General features: G+C 29.2%; 3 protein-coding genes across 4 annotated transcripts; 2 read left to right on the forward strand and 1 right to left on the reverse strand.

Annotated features, from left to right (window-relative positions):
- LOC107958698 (protein CHLORORESPIRATORY REDUCTION 6, chloroplastic) lies at positions 1-1707 on the reverse strand. Its single transcript, XM_016894534.2, has 4 exons — positions 1224-1707; positions 935-1066; positions 353-561; positions 1-273 (listed from the first exon to the last, which is right to left on the reverse strand). The coding sequence occupies exons 1-4, from the start codon at positions 1441-1443 to the stop codon at positions 73-75; spliced, it is 762 nt and encodes a 253-aa protein (XP_016750023.1). The 5' UTR covers positions 1444-1707; the 3' UTR covers positions 1-72.
- A 468-nt stretch (positions 1708-2175) lies between these two features.
- On the forward strand, positions 2176-4866 carry LOC107958699 (uncharacterized methyltransferase At2g41040, chloroplastic). Of its 2 annotated transcripts, XM_016894535.2 has the most exons (8): positions 2176-2544; positions 2776-2885; positions 2981-3121; positions 3369-3450; positions 3664-3857; positions 3973-4084; positions 4261-4365; positions 4488-4866. In XM_016894535.2, exons 1-8 carry the CDS (start codon positions 2233-2235, stop codon positions 4614-4616), a joined length of 1185 nt encoding a protein of 394 aa, XP_016750024.1. In that variant the 5' UTR covers positions 2176-2232; the 3' UTR covers positions 4617-4866. The 2 variants fall into 2 exon arrangements, with proteins under 2 accessions (XP_016750024.1, XP_040968687.1); XM_041112753.1 differs by lacking the exon at positions 4488-4866 and having other exon boundaries at positions 2192-2544; positions 4201-4365.
- Positions 4867-9237: 4371 nt separating this feature from the next.
- LOC107961345 (protein RGF1 INDUCIBLE TRANSCRIPTION FACTOR 1) lies at positions 9238-10738 on the forward strand. Its single transcript, XM_016897502.2, has 4 exons — positions 9238-9547; positions 9629-9874; positions 9969-10109; positions 10192-10738. Exons 1-4 carry the CDS (start codon positions 9533-9535, stop codon positions 10513-10515), a joined length of 726 nt encoding a protein of 241 aa, XP_016752991.1. The 5' UTR covers positions 9238-9532; the 3' UTR covers positions 10516-10738.
- The last annotated feature ends 14390 nt before the right edge of the window (positions 10739-25128 follow it).

Here is a 25128-nt window from a genome sequence, read left to right on the forward strand (position 1 = left end):
TTAAGAACTAGACACCATCTCTGTTTTTTTATTTGTAGAGTTAAAAAATATTATATAAACGATACAAGGTGTTCAATCGAGTGGTTGTTGATCAATCAAGTCAAAAAGTTCATCTCCAATCCCAAACCCAAGCATCCTACCCATGTCACTCGTCTTCAGTCGAGGTTTTGGAATGCCATGCTGTTTCAACCATGAGTATACTATGAACACCTTCTTCATTATGAACAATTCCAGTGCCTCTGGATTAAATACAACCCCCATTCTCATACTCATCTGCCATTAAAAAGAAATCCCAACATTATTAGGCTATGAAAAGCTCTCATTTCTCAAATCTATTACTGGATGGTAGTACCTGATGGGGGACTAACATGGCTGCATAACGGGCTAATTCCCCAGCTCGCCAGTCTAACAACACAGGGAGCCATGGATACACAGCATCAAGCCTTACAAACCATAGCCTTATATCAGGAAATTCTGACAATTCTCTTGGATCATGTGGATCATCTCTGGTATAATTTATTGTAAATCCAATTGTTTTTTCAAGATACTCTTTTGGTTCAGCTGTAAACATTAGTTCCATCAGTAATTAAACAACCTGATCCAAATAGAAGAAAAAGAATTGGAGTAAAAATACGATGGAATTCCTGGTATTAGGAATTAGATTAATTTTTTTACTAAAAAAAAAGACAAATTAATATTTGTATGTTAGATCAAGTAAATTAGTCTTTCTCTAAAAAATTTCATAAATTTCTATTAGTAAAAACCAGTTCTTACGATACAGCATGCTGTTCGGTTATTTCATCAATCACACTAATTGTTTAATAATAAAAATAGAACAAGTTTATTTTTTTTATCTACCATATATGAACTAATTTACTCATTTTTTTTAGTTGTAGACTCTAAGTACAACATCTTTTATATGATCCGTCTGTACCTGATAAAGGTGAAGTAATTCCGGTGGCACTTTGAAACGGGGACAGATCAAGCCGCCGTATAACATCATTATCAATAATCACTTCAAGTCGACCTTCACTAGGAGGCATTGGAGGCTCTGCTTGAGAGGAATCTGTGATGCAACAGTTTCATATATCAGATTAGACCCTGTTTCCTATCGTTTTACTCCAAGATTACGCTAAAAACTGAGCAAAAAATCAAAACCCACCACTGAAATTATATAATCTTAACATAAGACAAGAATTTAGCAATGAAATTCAGTTACTTACCATCCTCATCACCATACAAGGAGAGGTCAAAATTTCCAGAAGGATTGAAGGAAACTGAGGGTGCAAATTGTCCTCTTTGTCGAGTGAAGTGGGAAATAGGCAAATTAGGCATTAAAGCTGAGATGGGTTTGAATGAAATCCATGGGGATGAAGAGGGATTGTTGATGTTGTGTTTGAGGGAAGGAGAAAGGGGAAGTAAAGGATTAAGGGCAGTAGCCATGGACTGTGTTATCTTTATGGTCAAAATGCAGTTATTATAGTTTTGATTGTGTTATTTTGGTTTCAGATATTTTTATCTAAGTTACTACTTATGCTAGCGGCCATTGTTTTTTCGAAGCTCCATATCATATCCGTTGTGTGAGGTTTTTTGTAGGGTGCAGCTCAACCCTATCTGTTAATTACATGTTCCCCTTCCCTGCTTAAAATATATTGGAAGGGTATATCAATATTTTTTTTTAAAACAAAAATTACTTATTAACAATCCACTCCTCTTATAAAAAAAAATCTTATGTAATACTTTTTTTTTTCAAATCAAAATATCTTCCTACCTGGCAACATAAAAGCTAGCAAATTGGCATCCAGAAAAAAAAATCTCTATAAATAACAAAAGTAAATAATTAAGGACAATAATTATAAGGATTGATATCTTTTAGTCAATTGTATTTAATTTTGATTGATATATTAATAAATATAAACTCAAATTTTAAAATTTTTACCAGAAGTTATATATATTATTTTAAATTTTTTCAAATTTTTGTTTTTTCTAATATTTTTTTTAGAATCAAAATTTACTAAATATAAGTATTAAATAAAATTATATATAATTACTGATTAGAATAAATTATTTCGATATTTTTGAGAAAAATTAATTTATTCAATATGAAAAAATTTGGTGTGGGATGAAAATTAAGAGTTGATGTGGACAAATACTAGTCATAAATTAGAGTTGGCATATCAGCAATAGAGATTTTCCTCTTTTATTTTAGTAGAGGAGAGTATCTCCTCTCTCATGGTTGCTGACGTTTCTGCCGCTAATTCCATAGGAATATTAAACACTAACCGACGAGCATATTACATAGCATTACCCAAACCTCCAAAGTTTCGCATAAACCACATTTCCAGAGAAGCAGTGAGTCAACCTTTCCACTTTCCCTTCTCTTTAATGGCGATTGCTCCACCCTCCCTTCGCCCTCTTCACAAATCTCTGTTCCCGAAATACCCTTCTTTTTCTCATGATTCTCCGTTTCGTCCTTCCCTCCTTTTTTCTTCTAAACCCTTCCGCCTCACTGTGCGGGCGAGCTCCGCTGTCGCTTTGGAACAGGTAAACTCCTCCATTTCAAAGTAATTGAAAGGTTCAGACTTCAGATTAATTATAAAAGTGAAACTTTAATTTTTTTTTAATTACTCTTACATGTGTTGCAAATGCGATGCTTCTTTTAAGGTGATACTGAATTTATAGAATTCAGATGCTGTATCATAATTACTGCTTAACATGCATAACATAATAGTTCCATAGAAAATTCAGAAGAATAAAAACTATGTTTTTTTTCAGGATTTAAGAACTCAGGGTACTCAGCAGAATCAAAAAGTGGAAACTGAGTTGTTTTCTTGCCCTGTGTGCTATGAACCTCTGATCAGAAAAGGCCCTCCTGGTTTAAACTTGTAAGTTACAATATATATATATAGTAATTATACAAAGGTATTAATCTTTTGATCATGCTAGTGTATGACATCTAATTGATTTTCAAAACTTGTAGGGATGCTATCTACCGGTCTGGATTCAAGTGTAAGAAATGCAACAAGTCATTCTCAAGTAAAGATGTATTTCTGGACCTGACTGTCACTGCTGGATTGAGAAACTACACTGAAGTCAAACCTGTTAGGACAGAGCTATTCCGGTATGTATAGTTAACATACAGATATGGATTTACATTTGGTACCTTTAGACAGGGCTGGTTGAGTGTTCTATGTTAGGATTTAAGTTAACAAGTAATGGAAATTCCTGAATTACTATCTCTTTCGGAATCTGATTTAGCTAGAAAGATTATCGGCATTTCGTGACTGAACCAATGAACTAGTGTTCAAATTACAAATATATCTGTGTAAAGGTATTGTTTTACTAGATCATGCTTTCATCTTTTCTAGGAGTCCTCTTGTATCGTTTCTCTATGAAAGAGGCTGGCGTCAAAATTTTAATCTCAGTGGCTTCCCTGGAGCTGATGAAGAGGTAAATCTTTTGCGGGTTTCATAGACCCCTTGTAGAATATTAATCTGTATGTATGCGTATATCGTTTTCTGGACCCCAATATGATTCTTCCTTCCAAGTGAGCTGATTTAATATATGCTGCAATATCACCAAAATCCTTATATTGTATGGCTTATTTGTCTAGTTTGTGACATTGCTATTCATGTCTAACTTTATGTTTTCAAAATAATGCAGTTCAGAATGGCTCAGGAGTACTTTAAACCTGCAGAAGGTGGCACTTTAGTGGATGTTAGCTGTGGAAGTGGTTTGTTTTCCCGAAAATTTGCCAAATCAGGGACATATTCTGGTGTTATTGCACTCGATTTTTCTGAAAACATGCTCCGGCAATGTAATGATTTCATTAAGCAAGATGCATCTCTTTTAGCTAGGTAATCATCTCTACCTCTTTAATTTTAAAAGTTGAAGCAGTCATTGCAAATACCAGTAGAGGTTTATATTTCTTCTCGTGCCAAGAGCTGATCGATACTTCATTGGAATTTGCAGCAATATTGCTCTTGTCAGGGCTGATGTTTCCAGGCTACCATTCTCGTCCGGTTCTATTGATGCTGTACATGCTGGTGCTGCCTTGCATTGCTGGCCATCTCCTTCCAATGCTGTAAGTATGATTAAATTCATGTCTCGTAGACTGAGCTACAAAATTCCTCTCAGCCTGAGTTTTAAGATGATAAAACATCTCGATAATGCAGTTTTTGACATAGCATGCTACTACAGGTCAACATCTCTCTGAGCTAAAAATCTTCTTATATGGCCACTTGCTTTTATTATCTTCAGATTGCTGAAATTAGTCGTATATTGAGAAGTGGTGGAGTCTTTGTTGGAAGCACTTTTCTTCGTTATACTTCTTCTACTCCGTGGATAATACGACCTTTCAGAGAGGTACAGTGTTTCCGGCTGTGTTTTGAATTTTGGTACTGTGTATTAGTCTGTTCTCCTTTTGTGCGGCAAACATGCTGATATCTAGAACAATTTAGCATGGTTAACATTCTTATTTGTTGCAGAGGGTTATGCAAAGTTATAACTACCTCACAGAGGAGGAGATAGAAGAGGTATGCACAAATTCAGGTCTTACCAACTTTTCGAAGAAGGTTCAGCGATCTTTCATAATGTTTTCAGCTCAGAAACCTTGAAGCTGGGTTTGGATCTTTGAATATATATAGTGCTTTGATATGTTTTACAATATTATTTGGTTATACAGGAATCACTAAAAAGAAAACCTTGAAACAGATTATAATGTGGTAAAGATGGAATGTATAGTGCATGCTCAATTTCTTATTAATGCAAGTGTTGCCTGATCGACCGATGATTGTGTAAATGCTTTGAAATACTTCGTTAGTGCTCAATAATATTGAGTATATGATGACATTGTGGTGATCTAAATTAGATATCTGACTGCAGTTTCCCTTTTATTTGTTGCAAATGATTCGCCGAGATGGTTAAACATGATTAACTCCTTGTTTGTGAATACGACTATGTGTTTAATAGGTATACTCAATTTTTTAAAGTTTTTCAGGGATCATTAATATTCCCACCCATGTTTAAAATGTAATGAATACGAATATTTTTTTAAAAAAATATGAATCTGGATAATAAATTGTGAGTTATACCTAGGTTGCAACGATAATAATCTTACATTGCTAATAAATATATAACAATGTGTAATATGTTCATAAATAAAACGTGAAATATCAATTTCTTTCATAGTGTACAAAGAAACTCAACATTTAAAAATTAACTGTTTACAACTTTACCCACTTAGGCACCCTCAAAGAATATAGAATTTAAAAAATAATTTCAATATATGTTATTTTCACTTTCATCATGATAAGTGTCGAATTAATAATTAAAATGTTATTACTTTGGTTGATTTGTGGATGTCGTAAAAGATTTAGCAGACATTGGTCACGAGTTAACTTTTAAATTTTTAGCAGACATTGAGTAACAAATAATTTATTATTCATACATTCTAAATCCTAAACTAGAATTTGATACCAAACTAGGCATTCTATAGAATCTTTCTTGTATATAGGTATTAAAGAGTAAGATTAGGACTTTGAATTTGGTAGAATTTTTTTTTTCAAGTTAGACTCTCAATTTGTTAATTATTTGCACATCGCTCCAGAACTTTAGAGTCTTCAAAAAATAACATGGACAAAAAAAATTTTAACTCCCTATGCGGGAACAATTCCCAAGTTCAAGGGCTTAATTTAGAAAAAAATTAAACCCCAATGTAAAAATAATTCTTAAGTTTAAGGCTTAATCTTGAATAAAAAAGAGTTTAGGCCTGAATGCAAATTAAGCATTTCATAAAATCTTTCTCTTATATAGGGATTAAGGAGTATTTTACAATTTTTCTCGCATTGGGACATAAAGTTTTTTTATGTCTAAGTGAGGCCTTGAACTTAATAATTATTTTCACATTAAGACTTAAATTTTTTTTTTCAAGTTAGTCCCTAAACTTTGGGTAATTATTCTCTTATTAGAACTCAAACTTTAGAATTTTTAACGATTAACTTGACAAAAAAATTTAAATTAAAACAATTATCAATTTTAGAACCTGACTTAAATAAAGAAAATCATAAGGCAGTGTAAGAATAATTGTTAAAATTTAAACCAAGAGTAAAACGTAAAGAAAAAGTTGAAAGAAGAAATGCAAAGAAGTAAACGGCTCACATTCACTTGCACAGTTGCATTCTACCTTTTGAAGGCTTTAAAAGAAAAAAAAAACTAGAGATTCCCGTACTTGTTGCTCTGGCGTCATACCAACCTTAAAACAAATTACCAGTTGCAGTGAAAAAAAACCCCAAAAGAAACAGTGCACGTGAGCCTAGGCTTTGGTAACAACGCAAAGCATACACAAACCATATAAAAACTAGATTATTAATACGAATCTTTTCTAAAGTAAATTAAATAAAAAAATTTGTAAAATAAATCCCAATTTATATTATCTGACACAGAACAAAGTTGTTGTGATTGAGTCAGTCAGTCACACATGTAAGAAATATAAAGGGACAGCCGGTGAGAGAGACCCCCTCGTGCATCATTATCTTATTTTTAACTGCTTTGCCCTTTGACTACCCAATGGTGGAACCATTTTTTGTCAGTTTAAGACGCATTAGATCCCCTGCACGTGGGGAAGCATGCTGCCCTTTTTCCCTAATTTTGTTCTTTACTACAATTTATCCCATTGTCCAGTGGGTTCAAGTTTGAACTTTTACCTAATAATAATAGTAATTTTAATTCTTCATTTTATATTTTACCTAATAAAATAATAATCACTTAGGATATTCTCACCAAGCTTTATTTGGTAATAATGATAAATTTTTTGGATTCGATTATTAAGGAGTGCACGTGAATTCTTTTTCCCAATTTTTCAAATTTGAAACCATGGACGCTAGCCGAAAGTTCACTAATTTCATACAAGATTTGAAACTTTTACTTCCATAGTTTACAATTTTTACACAACAAAATATTTATTATTTTTTCCCATCATTCTCTTTGTTCCTTTTGTGAAATTATAAATATTTATATAAAGTTGTCGGATCTAATAACACCCAACTTTTTTTTTACCCTAAATCTTACTGTAAAAAGGATCGTTAAAAACTTCCTAGGTTTCCCTTTTCTCAAGGAAAATTCTACTGTCATGAACAAATCAAATAATTTCTTTTTACCGATGTGAAGTTTGTTCGAGAAAATTCTTGTTATAATTGTTGCAATAATATAAATATAATTAATCTTTGTCTAATGTTATCATCAACTTATTTTAGACATCAATAAAATAAATTATAAAGTAGTTCATGAGCAGTAATACGTAATTATATTTAATAAATAACAATTCAAGCCAGATGAAGCTAATCCAAATAATAAATAAAAGTGATTTATTAAACCCAACGGATAATTTATAATTATTTTTCCTTGCGTTTGCCTCTATAGGTGAAAAATGAGACGACATGATATTGGTTTAATCATGGGATTAGCATTAAAGAAGGATTAAATAAGTGATTGTGATTATTAGGAGTTCCAAATTAAAATGGAAGGGCAGAAGACAGAAATAATTGGGGTCGAAAATAGCAATCCCCAAGATCTGCGTTTGTTTGGAGCTTAAAGGCACAACAAATTAGGTCACCTCAAAATTAGTAAATTTAATTAATATACGCCTCAATTAATTAGCAAACTAATTACTTCTTTTTATTGAGTTGTGTAATTTGTCGGTCGTTTGTTTGTTAGAAAAGCCACAACATGTATATTTGATAATTTAAACAAATGAGTTAATTCCACAAAACATCCTTAAATTATGATCTTTATATCCCTAAATTTTAAATCACTATAATTACATCCTTAAACTATCAATTTTGTATTATTTTAGTTCGTTTGTTGTTAAAATCGTTAATTTAACTATTAAATGATAGGCCAAATCTTATGTGATGTATTTAAAATGAACTTTTTAATAAAATGAATATTGTAAAAATAGATGTTTTAAATCTTAGTTTTAAGGCTTCCGAAACTTTTACAAGAGATATAAATTTATGCGACAGCATTTTATTTTATTTTATTTTATTTTATTTTCATTTTAAGTTCGGACACTTAAGATTTGATATGTTATTTAACCGTTTTAATAACAAAGGGACCCAATTGTAAAACATCGTAGTTTAGAAATATAACTAGAACATTTTGAAGTTTGTGGGCCAATTTACAACGAGAGTCATAGTTTGGAGTTGTCTAGTGCAATTAACTCTAAACAAATTTATAAAATAAAATTTACAAATTATCATATATTAAAGCATATTTTTAAAATTATTAAAATGAGGTATCTATATAAATTTATACGTATTGAATAAAACTAGAGATGAGTGGAGTGGTTGGGGTGTTGAATTTTAGCATGTTTCAATCCCAAAAAACCGGGGGCTCCCTCAGATACATGTCTGTTTCTTTTATTAGCTTTGTTCATTAGTTTGAGTTGAGCTATTGCTGTAATGAAGGGAAATGCTAGCACCGCCCAACATACATGTCTGTAATTTAATGTTATTATTATAGGTAGTAAATTAATTTTTATTTATACTGAATTACTGAATTAGATTTTCGTACCCTTAAGATTTGATCTGAGCATCTGTATAAATTACTTGGCTTTGAAGTCATACTAGGGATGTCAATACAGTTTGAAACAATGTAAAAAAAAACAATTATAATAGGAAAAATGTCATCTTTTAAGAAAAAAGGTACTTTTTTTCCTACTGCTTTGATGGGGTTCTTAAGATCAGATTTGTATTCCCTTACAAGTTGCAATTTTTATTAAGAATTAAGCTTAATGATAAAACAATAATTTCTTGATAATAGTGCTGCAAATATGAAGTTTTCCAAAGTCAGTGTTATTTTATCATGAATTATTACACTGTCAATACAATAAGTGTTGGACTTAAAAATTAATTATACCATAAATCTTAAAGGATTTCATTTTCAGAAAAGTGATGGACGATTGAGAACTTTTGATTATTATTTTATAAAATTATTTTTTTTACAAAATTTTGAACTTAAGTATTGAAATTATAAACCCTAAATTTAATTTAAAAAAATCTAGAGATCATAATTGTCTGTAAACTTATGGACTGCGAGCATATATTTTTCCAAACTCCTTAGAATGATAGTATGAATAAAAATCTTAGTTTTATTAAAATTAATTTTAAAAAATAAATAAAATTGAATTCAAAACTAGCTTAGGTAGTTTTAGCAGTAAGGTGGTGTTAAGGCAAAGATGATGGAAAAAAATTTGTTAAAAGGGGGAGGGGTCTTAGATTCTATCATGGGAGACATGGAAACAGCACCCACGTTCTTCTGATCATATTTTACTGAACTTTCTTTTGTCTCTCTTTTTTTCCCCGGTCTTCAATTCCTCCCCTCATAGCCATAGCCCATAGCCCATAGGCCATTTACCTCTTTCCCTCAACCTCCTTAAATACTCTTATTACACCATCTCTGTTATCTCCACTGTCTTTGACAAACTACTGTCTGAACCACAACCATCTCTTCTTTACTACTTTTCGGCTGTTTAATGATTATGATCATGGTTTGTCTTTATTTCTCTACCGAAATTCGAATTTTTTATTGAAATAATTGGTATATTGATTCATTTCTTGTGTTATTTTAGGGAATTGAAAAGCCTGCATGGTTAGAAGGCATCTACACCCAGAAATTCTTTGTAGGGTGTTCGTACCATGAAACTGCAAAAAAGAATGAAAAGAACGTATATTGTTTGGATTGTTGTATAAGTATTTGCCCTCATTGCATATCCTCACATAGTTTCCATAGGCTTCTTCAAGTTCGTCGCTATGTTTATCATGATGTTGTTAGATTGGAAGATCTTCAAAAGCTTATAGATTGCTCCAATGTTCAGGTTTGTAAATATATAGACAAATGATAGTTTGGTTTGTTTGTTTTTTTTTTTTTGTAGAATTCAGTTCATAATTCATGGCCTTTGATTGGATTAGGCTTATACTATAAACAGTGCAAAAGTGGTGTTCATCAAAAAAAGACCTCAAAATAGACAATTTAAAGGAGCTGGAAACTACTGTACTTCTTGTGACAGAAGTCTTCAAGAACCATTCATTCATTGCTCTTTGGGGTGCAAGGTATGCTTGTGAATTATGATAAAACTAGGTTTTTCTTTTTTTGTTTGTTTGTTTGAAGCTTAAAAGCTTAAAATTTGAACAGGTGGATTTTGTGTTGAAACACTACAAAGACTTGTCTCCATTCTTAAAGAAATGCAAGAAATTAACACTTAGCCCAGATTTCCTTATCCCACAAGACATGGGAGACGATGAAATAACAAACGGGACACCACGTTCAACAATAGCAGACGGTGATGAACCGATTATAAGCTGGTCTTCAGGGTCATCAGGTTCCGACAACATGAGCATGGCATACAGTTGTGATGAGATTGTAAGGAAGAAGAGAAATGGGTTATATGATCAAGACATGGCTAGTAGCATCATGAATAGAAGGAAAGGCATTCCCCATAGATCTCCACTATGTTAAGCCCAATTATAATAATACTAAAAGGTTTAATATTGATATTTTTGAGTGAATCATTAATTTCAAAAGCTTTAAGCTCTGACGCTCTTTTCTTTTATCTATTTTAGTCACTTGGTCGGGGGGGGGGGGTTTGTCTTAATGGCATCACGTGATTCCTAATTCCAAGTTAACAGTTTGTACAGTTCTTTTTAAGGCTCTTTTTTCCCATTTCTCATTAACCTTAATTACCATATATCTATGCTTTATTTTTTATTTGGACAACTTCATTCTTAAGCTTTTTCTCCTTTTCCTGTAACTTAGTAACTCAATATTTGATGGTTTTTTTTTTTTAGTCGTAACGACTTCGTGATTTGGTTAATTATAATTTAATGAATAAAAATAATCTATAAAATAAAAAAAAGTTAGAAATATCTTTTAATATGCCTATTTTAGATTTGGGCCTTTTTTTAATTTTTAATTTGATTTTAACAATTAGGATATCTAAATATAATATTATTATTTCGTATCTCGAAATTTGAGTATTAAACTTTGGTCATTTAAATTATAATTTATGGTTGTATTACTAAATTACATCAAGTTGATAATAAATAAAATCTTCGTCACCGCCCTGTTATTATTTTTTAATGAATCACAATAATTATTTTATTTTATTTAAAATACTAATCATGAAGACAAATGTCTGGTTTTAAAGCTGTTAAAAGCTACTTCGAGTTAACTAGTTTGGGCCTACGTTAGGCTCAAATAAGACCCAGAAATCAGTAGATTCCTCATGCTTTGCTATCTTATCTCACAAGTCATGCCTTCCTTTTTAGGCTTTATAGAATTTGGCCCACACAAAGTAGATTCGGATTTTGTTTATCTATTTTAGGAAATCACTTAAACATTAACAAAAGATTAATCCAAAAATTTGTGATATTTACTCTGATTATATACATGAAACCTTTTGTCTTTTTCTTTTAAATAATTTAACTAAAACTTAACTTGAATAATAAAATAATTTACACACAATTTTTATATCCCCAAACTCAAATCCAAAAATTTATGGTTTCATAACCTCAACTACTAATATTAATATATTTTTATGTAACATTATTTTACATTTACAGATTACACACATGTATTCAATTAAACGAATAACATAAGTTGACTAATTATGATAAATTTAAGAAAACAACCACATATTAAATTTAGATTTAGTATTTGGTACACTAGTAGTATATTTTTTATTCCATAAGTAACTTTAAAAATTTATCATGTGTCTCTCTTTTTAATTTTTTTTAAATATTTTATTATACCACTATAAAATATTTGTCAATCCATGACCCTCCTTATGGAGTCTAAATACTTCAATGACAATATACTAAATATTTTCCCTTAAATTTAACTCAATTTTAAACATTCAAATTCCAATATCCATTCCATATTTCACCAAAGCGCATGATGAGAAAACACAAATTATAGCAATTTAATGTGTTGTTTTTATAAATTGGAATCAAACATAATCATGTAACCATACCGATTAGATCAAAAACTATACGATCATTAATTGAAACAAATAGTTAAATCGATTTTTAAGTAAATTACTTGAAATTAATTGAATCAATTTAAAAATATTCAATTAAATTTGTGAATGAGTCGAATTTTATCTATTTTTTTAATTTTAATAAATATTTAATAATTTATTTAATTAAAAATCAAAACGTTGTGGAAACCAATCTTACTATAAATCTTATCTGATTTAGAAAACCCTACTATTACCTACAAATCTAAGCTCCCATCTTTCGATGGACATGGCAATAAATAAAATCAGGGCATTAAATTAAGATAGATAATGGACTATATAATATTACAAGATTTGATGTTTTAGCCATCATCAATCAAAATAAAAGTTGGATGAATTAACCTATCATTTACTATATATATATATTTTTTTTCATGTGGATTTTATAATTTTTATTAAAAATTTATGACAATGTTTTTTAAAAATATTATCTTTAATATTTAAACTTAAAATCTCTCTTAAAAAATACAATATATTTTATCATTAAACTTCATATTTATTCATCTTATCACTTACTCTAGAACCTACACCCTATAATTCTTCGAGTGTAAGTTAAAAATAGGTTTTTTTTTACACGCTTATCCGTAAGGAATTATTATACGAACTGACATTTTTGGGTCAAACATTGTTTCATAGATAATAATTTTTTTTTGATCATTATTCAAAGATAATAATAAGAATTACAAGTGTGTGTAAAGTATTTGTTACCTTCTACACGCTTATCCGCAGGGAAGTGACATTTTTTTGGTCTTTAACATTATTTCTAAGATAATAGTACTATTTTGTTTTAATTTTTCCAGTGGTGTTGATTATAAAGTTGTTTTTCTATCCAATCCAATATTATCAAAACACTTTCAATTTGTTTTATTTTTTATATTTAAAAACCGTATTTTTTAAATTATATATATATATATCTCAATAGATTTAATTATATTAAATGAAAGATTTCATTTCATAATCAAACCAGTACAACAATGGGACCTAAAGCCCGAGAGATAATGAGATCAAGCCTAAAGGCTAGGCCCAAGAGTTCAAACCAATAGAAACCCTAGCAACACACAGCATCTCGCCGCCGTTAGTTTTGGAGGAGGGGGGAACGAGAGATCGTTAGGATGGCAGTTACACGACTATGAAACTCGCCTCAAGAACGAGTATGAAAGCAGAGTGAAGCACTAGAAAACCCGGGCGTCGGAGATCACTAGCACCAATTACAAGCCCGACGGCGAAGGAGTCAAGGACGAAATGACCCTCCAATCAGTCGGCCATGAACAACCACCAGATAAACACGAGTGCGGCGACACCAACAGCCTTCGAAACTCACAAATGGCAGGAACTCCAGCAAACAACCGATGCCGGAAAAGGAAAACCCAACACTTCACAGATCTGAGGGAAGAAAGCATTAAAAGGGAACATCTAAGGCATAAACATCAACCACCATAGAGGTGAACGGGGACAAAAAGGGACGGGGCCCTTGGAGAACAAAGATGCGGCCGGCGAGGATCCGGTTTTCTTTTAAATTAATTTTTTTATTTACACGCTTATAATTTATAAAATTTTAAATTAATAAAAATAAATTTATATTTTGATTTAAAAATAAAATTTAGATTTAATTTATTAAATTTTATAAAAATATAAACTATGAAATTATATTTTTATTAGTTTAATTCTTATTTAAAATATTTTCTAATTTCACCACTCGTGATAAAAAAAAACCAAAAATTACAGTAAATTAAATCTTTAAAATTTATTTACCATGTCATGATTTATACTTACCGTTGCAAGCACTAGATGGTCGTTGATTGTTGAGTTCAACTATTATAAAATGATTTTCTTAAAAACTTATAAAATTTTAAAAATATTAAACTCAAATAAATAATAATAACATAACTATTCATTATAATAAAAGATTTAACTGATTTTTCTATCCAATTTTTAATTTAATTTGATAGAATTGATGAACACTAGTTATCAAATCAATTTATTTTAACTTGTGAATCCATCTAATTTAGATGAAATTTGGTAAAATTCAACATTTTACTTTGAAAATTGTCCTAAAACCAAAAAAGTGTAGAAAAAGATGGTAGCATGTCGTTATCAATGTGAGTCTGATTAGGAATCCTTCCAGTGGTGGATTTGAATGTATAGCCAATTCTACCAAGTGACGAACTTTTGTTTATTTATTTTCTTTCTTTGTAAGGTTTTTTAGGTGGCAAACAAAGCTAGACTTTTGAACTTATTGCTATGTATAATCATATACAACAAGTATTGCCCCCACATGACCGACCTTTTGGATAAGCAACCATATCAAGTTGAACTCAAATTCCATATCTTTGTCAATTTATTTAATTAGTATGACAGAAGAATCACTAACAAATAATAATACTAACTATGGTGATGCAAATTACTTTATGCATAATCCTTTGATCAAGATTATTCCTAAGTGGAGTTTATAATTGTTTCAACAAAATTAATTAAACAACAGTCCAATAAAATCTTCATTAATAATTGTATTAGAAAATAATATAACCTAAAATCATTTTCACTCTAACATCCACTTGACTTGGGGTTTAAGACAAAACTGAATTCAAGACACTCAAACCCTTTCATTCAATCAAAATTCAACTAACCCTCAAATTTTAACTCTTTAAAGTTATATTATTGGACATAATAATTTCCCTTTTCTCTTACGCACTTTTTCTTCTTTTCTGGCAACCTTTCAAGTATTCGAAGAGAGATTTTATCTTCCTGAAAATTACTAAAGCAATGTCAAGTGTCAGCTGAGTAAGACCCTTCACCTGCAACACCATCACTCCATAACAGTATATATACACACACCTCTTTGTTATTACAAGAAATATAACACCTGAATTTGATGTTAAATGTTTAGTAAGAAACAGTGCAAGATAGTTTTATATCTTATTACAAGATCTTTCGCCAGCTTTATTTTGTCTGAAAAATCAAAATGAAATATATTAAATAGGAATTTTATTAGCTTCAATGTAAGAAAGGAACCCATAACTGCCATTGTATCACCATTATTGGAATTTTCTTTCTTTAGTTCCAATTTAAGGGGGACTGCTTTGTAACAGCTGCGAATTGGAATAAGAGCAGTGTTCTGTCCTTCGTTGTCCTGCAGTCACCATTGAATAGACCTTTTTATTAGTTATTTTCAACTGATTCAACTCACTGAAAAGGAGATTAAATTAAATAATTCATCTATTATAGACTAGTCTTGTTACCATTGAGTTCTATTTTTGTACTAAATTAAATATCAATGTAAGCAAAGGTTATTACAGTCAATTAAACAAGGTTTTTTTTTAAAATTTTTGATATAATGTAAAATTCAATCCTTAAAGTTTACATCTTTTGTCAATTTTAACTCATTTTTTATTTTTTTTAAATTAAATTTTACTCTCAACTTTTTAAAAAGGGCCAAATCATTTATTTTAATGAGATTTCTGAGTAAAATGTTAATGTTTTTAACAATATTAGCATGACAATCTGTTTGGTAGTCCATGTGTACTTTAGAGTTTAGACTAACATGACATTATTTGCCTTATAGGCCAACACAACAAATAATTTAAAATATATAAAAAAAATTCATAAAAATTCAAATTAAAAAAATGAAAAAAATTTAAAAAATTATCATGAAGTATATATGAATTATCGTGTGAGCTACTATATTTAAAATTTTAATATTTTAGTCGGTTTTTCTATTTTAAAAACAACAGTTTGATTATTTTTAAAAGGTTGATACTCAAATTCAACTCATTTGAAAAGGTTGAGGGTAAGAAAAGAATCAGAGTCAAACTGATAAAAATTGTAAAAATTGAGGGCTAAATTTGCTATTATGTTTTTTTTCCTTTCTTTTCAAAGCTATAAAACCCAACTATTCTGCAACATCCTCTGGGTTTGGCTCAAAAGCGAAACCCAGCATCTAAACATTCACCCCCTCTTTTTCCATGGCCACCAAAACTGCATCATCACCAAGCTCAAAGTCACAAGCCCGTACATGTCTATGCTCCCCTACTACGCACCCAGGGTCTTTCAGGTGCAGCCTACACAGGAATTTCAACAAGCCACCGACTGGTCGGAGCAGGGCGGTTCGTATCGCACCGAATTCCTGGGAGTTAGCCCTGCAAGCCAAAGTAAATTCCATCAAGGCGTTGCTGCTCCAAATCATTAAACCATCGAGCCATGACTTGCAAAGGAGAAGGAATTTCCAGCCTAAGCCTTCCAGGTTTTGCATGTTGAATGGCAACAGAAACGGGTTCGGGGTGGCTGTTTCCTGATAATATATTGGCCTCCCTTAGTGTTTTTTAAATGTATATATACGAGGAATTTATGTATATATAAAGGCATATATATGTGAAGAAATCTATTTTAGTTTCATTTACCAATACAGATCTTTCAATCAAATTTTCAGAAATTACTGGGAGAGTGACATATGATAGGAGTGTGTGAGATTCTTTTTTATTTTTAACGTGTATATTTTTTAGCGTTTCAGTCTTTTAGACTTGAGATTTCTGTATAATTATTGTTCTTTATATGTATGAATATATATACACACATATATGTTTGATAAAAAAATATAATTTAATTTCAAATTTGACTAATTTTTAAGTACAGACCAACTCAAAATAGAGTAAAGATATATTAACGAGAAGATAGAGCATACAAGAAAGATGATATCTATGTATTATATTGAATACCCAAATATTGAACTGATTCTATATCAACCATTTAAAAGCTTTGATTTTAGATTATCTGAGATTCAGTTTGATTGGAGAAATTGCTGTATCGCCGTCAATAGAGGTCCCCAGTGCAAAGGGATGCTTTTATTTATTCATACTCAAGTCTCAAGGATATGTTTATTGTCTATATATTTAGGTAAACTACACCATTAGTCACTAAATTATTGGTAAGTTTTTATTTTAGTCACTTAACTAAAAAAAGTTAGAATTTGGACACTAAACTACTCAAAAGTTTTTATTTACGTCAATAGTTGTCAAAATCAATGCTATATGACTTTCTCTATTTGCATTGCATGTATCAGTCGAAAGCATTTTTTCCATTTCTCTTCTACATTTCATTTTTTCTATGAAATAACTTTGGATGTCACGAATTTGCGAACCAAAATTCAAATCGCTTTTTTCTCTGGTCTCCAACCCTGACTGTCAGATTGACTTAGTATCTAAGTTATGTTGTTTTACTCGCCGCTTGGAGCTCACTAGTAGAACTTAAAAAAAAAAATTAATAGCCTAGTGACTTAAATAAAAACTTTTGAATAGGTCACTGACTTCAATGAAAACTTTTGGATAGTTTAATGACCAAATTGTAAATTTTTTAGTTAAGTAACCCAAAAAAAACTTACCCATAGTTCAGTGACAATTGTGTAGTTTACCCGTGTATTTAAGTAACTGGAAAAAATTATTTCATTTTGGTTAAAACAAGTCATGTCCCTTTATTCTTCATAAATTTAGAACTTAATCTCTCTACTTTTTAAATTTCAAAATTCAAGTCCAACTGTTAATACGGTTAGAATCATTTAGATTCATTACAACATCATTTTTTTTAATTACATTATTACCAAGTGAGTATTCTTTTTATTTCAAAATGTCACACCAACAAATTTAACAAAAATAAAATAAAATTGTGATAACAATTGAACATGAATTTTGAAATTAGCAAAATAAAGGGACTAAATTCATGTAAATAAAAGTATAGAGGTGAATTCTAAATTTGTGAAGAAGAGAAGGTCCTATGACATATTTTTACCATTCATTTGCATATATAAATATGATAAAAGAATATATGTATACGCTTTCATTTCTTTTTAGGCCATTGATTTGCTTCACAATTCTTTTTAGGCAGTGAATCAAGGAAGATAGAAATCAAGTTTTGATTCATACTAGATGAAGCTATTTCTAAATTTGAGTTACTCCCGATTTACGTTAATCAAGAATAAATTGAGGTTCTCGCAAAGCTGGATTTTAAAAGAGCCACTTAATGACATTTTCTAATGAATAGTTTTGTTTTAGGATCTGCATAGCAATGAGAGATAACTTCATCTTTTTCCATTACTAAATTAATTATCAGCTATTTTTTAGTTTGCATCCTCTAATCCTACCCTAAATCTAGTTTTAAAAATAACCCTAAAATGATATTTATATCGATTTCTATTGTCATAAAATCTTGATTAATTTATGGGATTGAAAAATAAAACATTATTTTTAAATGTTATGTAAAATATTACCAAAGTCCAAGGTCAATGTGGCAAAAGAAGAGTGGACATATTAAAATTTCGAAAATTGGGTATCCTCCAAGACAGTGCCAAGTGCAAAGCAACAAACCACAAGAGTAAGAAACGCCTAAAGGGGTCAAAAGTCAAACCTTGAAAAAGCAAAGCTTATAGATTTGACCGAAGAAAACATCAGAGATGGCCCTAAGCTTCCAAACTTGTGGGCTTCCACACCATGTGGAGAAGGGAAAGGAATAAATTCATACAAACGTATTAAAAGCCGACACCTCCATCGCATTCCTTCTCTTCTTTGGAATCTGAATTTTTCAAACCCCCCGCCCCCCTAATTGCAAGTTGAGGCCTGCGTCGAACCACAGCTACCTACCTTCTTTAATACAAAACCAAACCAAACCAAAAATGTCAATTTTAACTCCAACTTTCCAACCAATCTCACAATGGCCAAGTCTTCATAACCATAGAACAGTGGCAATTGGCAAATATACAGTTTTGTATTTGTAGAATGGACTAATGTTATTTTTGTTGTAAAAGTATTACGTAACAAATTCATAGAATGAAATTTCTTTCTTTTTTTCCTTTTTCGCTCCAACTACTTCCAATTTTTAGGTCTTGGATTTAAATTTTATAGGGTCATTCCATCACTTCAATGTTACTTGCATTCGTCTTGTCAACAATATTGCTTCTCTATTAAACTTCATCGAAGAGTGTTTGAATAAAAACCAATCTAGAAAACCATACTTGGACTTTCATTCATATATGAATTATAATTGATTCGAATCCCCTAGAAAACCATATCACTCAATTTTGTAGCATCTTCTCTTTTTATTTGTTTTGAAATTTTACGGTCATCTTTTAAGGAATTTTCCAATCAAATTACGAGTCCATCATCAATATTCCCACACCAAAAATAAATCTTTCTATTCCAAAAACATCCACATGATTCATGATTCATGCTTCATTTACATATATGCTTCGTCCACACTGCAAAATAAAGTTAATTTTGACAATCGTAAATTCAGGACATGCGTTCCCCGACGTATATGCTCCTTTAAAATTTTACTTATCTAGCCCTTCAAAAACATGAATCCCCCATACCTTAATGAATTTATCTTCTCAGAAACTACTGCAGTAGAGAGTACTTGGAGTGGAAGTCAATTTATTCCGGTATGAAAAAGCTCTAATTATTAAGTCAAGGAATCTATTCAACATCACACACTACTTTTCTTCTCTTTATTTTTGTCTCTAAAGTCTAAAGCTGTCCATTTCACTTTCCATAATTTTAAAATTATAATTTAATGTTAACTGTAACATATACATCCCCGAATTTGGGTCAGATTGCTACAATTTGTTTGATACAAAAAATATTTTAATTAAATTATATGAGATAATAAAAACACTTTAATATTTAAATTAATTACATTAAACAATAAAATCAATTTTGGATTCCCCTTGTGAGCCCTAGCTTGGGACAAGGAAAGGAGACTTCGAAATGATTGACCCCATACTTCGTTCCCTTTTGGTGGGTTTGTTAAACCTTGTTTATGGTAAAAGTACTATGGACTAAAATTTGAATTGTATTTTACTTTTTATATTAAAAAATAAAAAAATTAGTCTCTATACATTAAACTAATAAGTAAAGTATTTATTCTATTCAAAATTTTTATCAATTTTCACTGTTAAAAATTGATAGTTGTACATCACTATAAAATATACATAACACTCTAATTATAACTATCTACTTTTCTGTCAAGCACGTTAGTTTTTAATAATGAAAATGAATATATATTTAACATAAAAGACTAATTTACTATATGATCTAACTTATAAAAATTAATATATCCAGAATAAAAAAATAAAATATATTTTAACTTCTAATATAAAAGTTTTCTATAATATTTTCACCGTTAAAATATTTAATTGAGAACCCAAATGTTGATTGTTTAGTGTTTGAGAGAGAAAATGAGTCCAAAGTGGGTGGCTAGTGACTTGGTAGTCGGGAATTGTGGCCTCATTCGTTGCAAGGTGTTGGTGCTTTCCTTCGCATAATGCACTTTATATTTTTGAAATTCCAACTTAATTCATAATTCAAAGGTCATTTTCTTGTCGAGCAACCTTTCTTTTATATATTTATTAAATACCAACTACTTTGAAATTAAACTTAAAAATGAAGTGGAGTCCCTAGCCAGTGTACCAATTTGTTTACCGGTAATTTCGAAAATATTATTTTATTTTATGGAAGTTAAATTCTAGGCTCTAGCTTGTTTATATATATATATAAATATTAGCTTTGAAAATGTTTATATATACACACACAATATTACTAGGATTATTATTTAAATGTGGAAGACAGAGGTTATTTTTCTAGCTAATTAAACACACACGTCCAATTATAAATAACCAATAAAATTTAAAAAAAATCATTTATTAATTGGGATACAAGCAGGGTTGAAGCTAGAAGAAATTTTAGGATGTGAAATTAAATTTTAATTATTACAACAATAAAAATGTAATTTCATCATTTTAATAGTATTTATATCTATAATTTTTAAAAGATTAAATTAAATTTTTATCATTTTAGGGAGTAAAATATAATTTTATCTTTACTAATTTATAATTAAAAAACAAATTAAGAGTCTAAAAGGAAAATCTTTATTGTGTATTTTTATAACTTTACTAATTTATAACTTTTAGCTCATTTTTATAATTTAAGAAATAATATTAAAATTAAAACAATCTTTATTGTGTATTTTGAGGATTACATGGAATTCTTTTTTGAAAAAAATTGTTACTTCTAACAGCATTCTTTGAGAGCACACAATATTTTTTGTTACTCTAAATTTGGTGCACTTTTTCATTCTTTTAAATTTACATTTTTCCTAATATAATCATCATGAAAATTTTTATTCTAAAAGTCAGATTATATTTTTCATTTTATTTAAAAATAGGTAAATTAGTCCCTATATGTTAGACTGAAGAGCACATTGATTATTCTATTAAAAATTTCATTTATTTCTATTGTTAAAACTCAGCCCTTGTACGCTAGAATAAGGTACACGTGGCACACCGCACGTAACTATTTGGTTATTTTGTCAGCTATGTTAGTTTTTAACAATAGAAATTGATAGAATTTTTAATAGAAATGACCAACTTGTTCCTTAATCTAATGTATAAGGACTAATTTACCCATTTTTTGAGTAAAAGAGATAAAATGTTATTTGACTCTTAGTACAAGGGTTTCCAGGATACTTTGACCAACTTTCTATCAATTTGACCATTGTTTTTTTAGCAAAATTTGACAATTTTTTTAAAAAAGAGTCAAATAACTTTTTAAATAGAAATACTTACTAAAATATTATTATTTTTAAATGACATTGGTGTAGCAACCCCTCTAGTAGCAAACTATGCATATTTTATGTTGATATGATACTATTTGTCTCATATGTCACATTAATAAATAATGGAAAACTTATAAAAATAAAAAAAGAATAAGCATAAACTACAGGTGAATTGTCATGTTTAAAAATTTAACATCTTAGTGATTATTTTCATTAAAATATCAATTCAACTCTTTTTCAAAAAATTGATGTTCAAATTTGATTTTTATTAAATGATTAAGAGACAAATTTAACTAAAATATATATTGATTGAATTAATAAAATATTTAAACATTAATAATTAAATTTAACATTATGTCGCTTGCAACAACTTTTTAACTTAAGGACAATAATATTTATATATTTATATTGTAATACGAGGATTTGGGTTAAATGTGTAGCACCTCACCCTCACTCTAATTATATATACATAAAAACATTATGTTTGTTATTATGCTTATTTTACGTTACATAATGTTATGGTAAGGCATGCAATTTAAAACTTTTTATTGATGATGAATTTGGATTTCTCAATTTAAAAAGCTGTTGCTCTTTCTGTGTTTTTTTCACATCAAAATTATTTATTCACGTTGTATATAAATTTGATTTTTCCAAAACTTCCCGAAGAATGGGGAAGGATCCAAAACTATTCTCCCTTCCACTAACAAACGTTAATTTTAGTTTAACAAAATGCAACCAAACAATAATTAAAATAAATAAATAAATCTTTAAAGTAGATCTCACGGTAGTGTTGGAGTCTCAACCCTTGAACCGCTTGATTCTTTTTTATCACGCCGTAACGTTATCAAAACCGTTCCTTATTTTTTCCGCATTTTAATAATCACCGTTACAATTAAATTTTAACAAATTGAAAAAAAAAACTGAAAATAAATTTGGTAACATATATTAAAAAATCCTCAAACTTAAAAACACAATTAAGCCGTTATTATTATTTTTTTACATTTAATTGAATACTTGAACAAGCAAAAATGCATTAAAAAGGTTCTTTTAAAAATTGCAAAAATTGTAGAATTTTATAAAGTCATAAGAAATTTATAAAAATGTAAGGAGATTTTAAATTTGTAAAAAAAATTATAAGAATTATTGTATCCCATTATTGTGTCTCTCCAATACGTCCAAGCCGATCATAATCAACTCGATGTTTCCTTAGTTTGGCTTACCTTTCTCCTCCTACTTACGTCCAATCTTTTCTTGCTAGTTTTGTGTATCAAACCAAATTCTATTCAAATTTTAGAAATATTTAAAAAAGTGAGCCTCTTTGTAGCCATTGTTGCATTCTGTCATGTCATAGCATGCACCATTTCTCTCTCTCTATATAAATTTTTAATATTTTTCTACAATTATTATTATTTTTTATTATTTTTCGCCACATGTCAAGCTGTGTTGCGACACATAATAATTTTAACTAAAAAAATTAGGAGGCATTAACTTTAACTGTCAACAAATAAAGTTAACGGTTAAAGAGTATTTTTGATACATTTTATAAATTTTTACTATTTTTATAAAATTTTACAATTTTTATAAATTTTTATAATTCTTAATACTTTAACTAATAAAAATTAGGGATAATTAACTTTAACTGTTAAAATTGACAATCAAAAGACTTTTTTATGGATTTTAATAGTTGAAGTGTCCAATTAAATTAAAAAAAAGTTTAATTACTTTTTTTTGAAATTTTTTGAAAGCTTTGTATTAAGCCTAAAAAGGATCAAAATCTTAAAATTGTTACCATGGTTTAACGAAATAAAAGGGAAAAAGAATATTAAGTTATTGTTTTAGTGGGTGTGGGAATAAATAATGAAGGAGGTGCATATATATACGTTTATATAATTATAATTAATAAATCGAAATGATCAATGTTGGGAAGAGGCAGACAGGTTTAGCTGTAACAAATGAACCAATGATTAATTGTTGCACTTGTAACGTTAAACTTGATGTACATTTCTTAGATATCAAATCTCTTCTTTGTACTTTTTGCTTCCAACTTACTTTAAAATTAAATAGGCCCCCTCCTATTGTAAAACCCATCATATCTTCAACCTATATGATTTATTTTATTTATAATTATTGTTTTTATTTTATTTTTTTAAAATTCTTTGAATATATATAAGAATTATTATCGTTTTATTTTTTAAAATGTAAAATCTCTAATCATCAACCAAGTTTGACCTAATCATAAACATAATTGGAAATATATATTTTTTAATTAAATTTTGCGAGTGAGGTTAACCTAATTGGAATCTTTTTATTTTTTTTATGGGTTTTCCCATAATTGTTGGTTATGTCAATTGGATTGGAACATTTGGTCTTGCACTAGCGCAACCAAGAAAAAAGATTCCGCAATGTCTTCCATTCATTTCTTTTTTTTATTCTTTGATGCTAAATAAAAAGTTTTCAGAAAAAGGGAAAAAAAATGCCGAGGAAAATACAAAATTCTAATGTCACATGTATGTTGACATGATTCTTTGATTTCTTACATTACGCATTGTTTAAAATTATTTCTTAAAGAATATGAAAACACTCTTAGAGGAGCAAAGACTTGCCGCCAGAATAACATTCAAATACTCGTAAAACCAAAACATTGTTCGTGCCTACCACGTTTTAACGAATGTATTAATTACTTATTTTTATATTTTTTTCATTTTTAATAATTATTTTTTAAAAAATAAAATAATATACGAATTGCCTAAAATTTAAAACATATTTTAATAGTAAAATTTGTAATGTATTTTTAATTTACAATCAAATAAACAATCCAACCTGAAATACAAATTAAAACTATGCTAATAAACTATAATTTGATTCCCACATGAGGCTACATGTCGCTCAACTATAGTTTTGCAGGAAAAAAAGAGAATAGAATCTTGTTATAGGAAATTAATCAATGATTGAAAAAATCAGCAAAATTACCAAAACATGGATTCGAGAATGTGCTTTCGGTGTTTAGACCAAATTAAGCAGGCTCCACTTTTGTTTTCCCTACACGCATGATTCATGAATGGAATATATCTATATAGATTTATATTTGTTTTTTTTTGGTATTTAAATTTATATATTATTTTTTATAACAACGTACAATTCTGCGTTATTAAAAATAATTTTATATTTTAACATGATTTAATTTATTAATGATTTATAAATGTACCTTACCATCATAATACTAGCACTATGTCCATGTGTCAGTATATTTTCACTAAAAATTGTGTGTTTTCCATTTTAAAGTTTTTTCTTTTCCCTCTATTGTAAAAAATGTGACACTCGATTTATACTGATAATAGAAGAACTAAAAACCAATAAGTAAATCATATCGTAATTTCAAGAAAAAAACAATTTTTAATAAACAAGTTTTTACAATAATTTAACACAATAATAAATTTGATTCAATTTTTAAATTAATAAAC

This window comes from Gossypium hirsutum, chromosome A05, assembly GCF_007990345.1.
Source record: "Gossypium hirsutum isolate 1008001.06 chromosome A05, Gossypium_hirsutum_v2.1, whole genome shotgun sequence".
In the NCBI taxonomy this organism is placed as follows: Eukaryota; Viridiplantae; Streptophyta; class Magnoliopsida; order Malvales; family Malvaceae; genus Gossypium; species Gossypium hirsutum.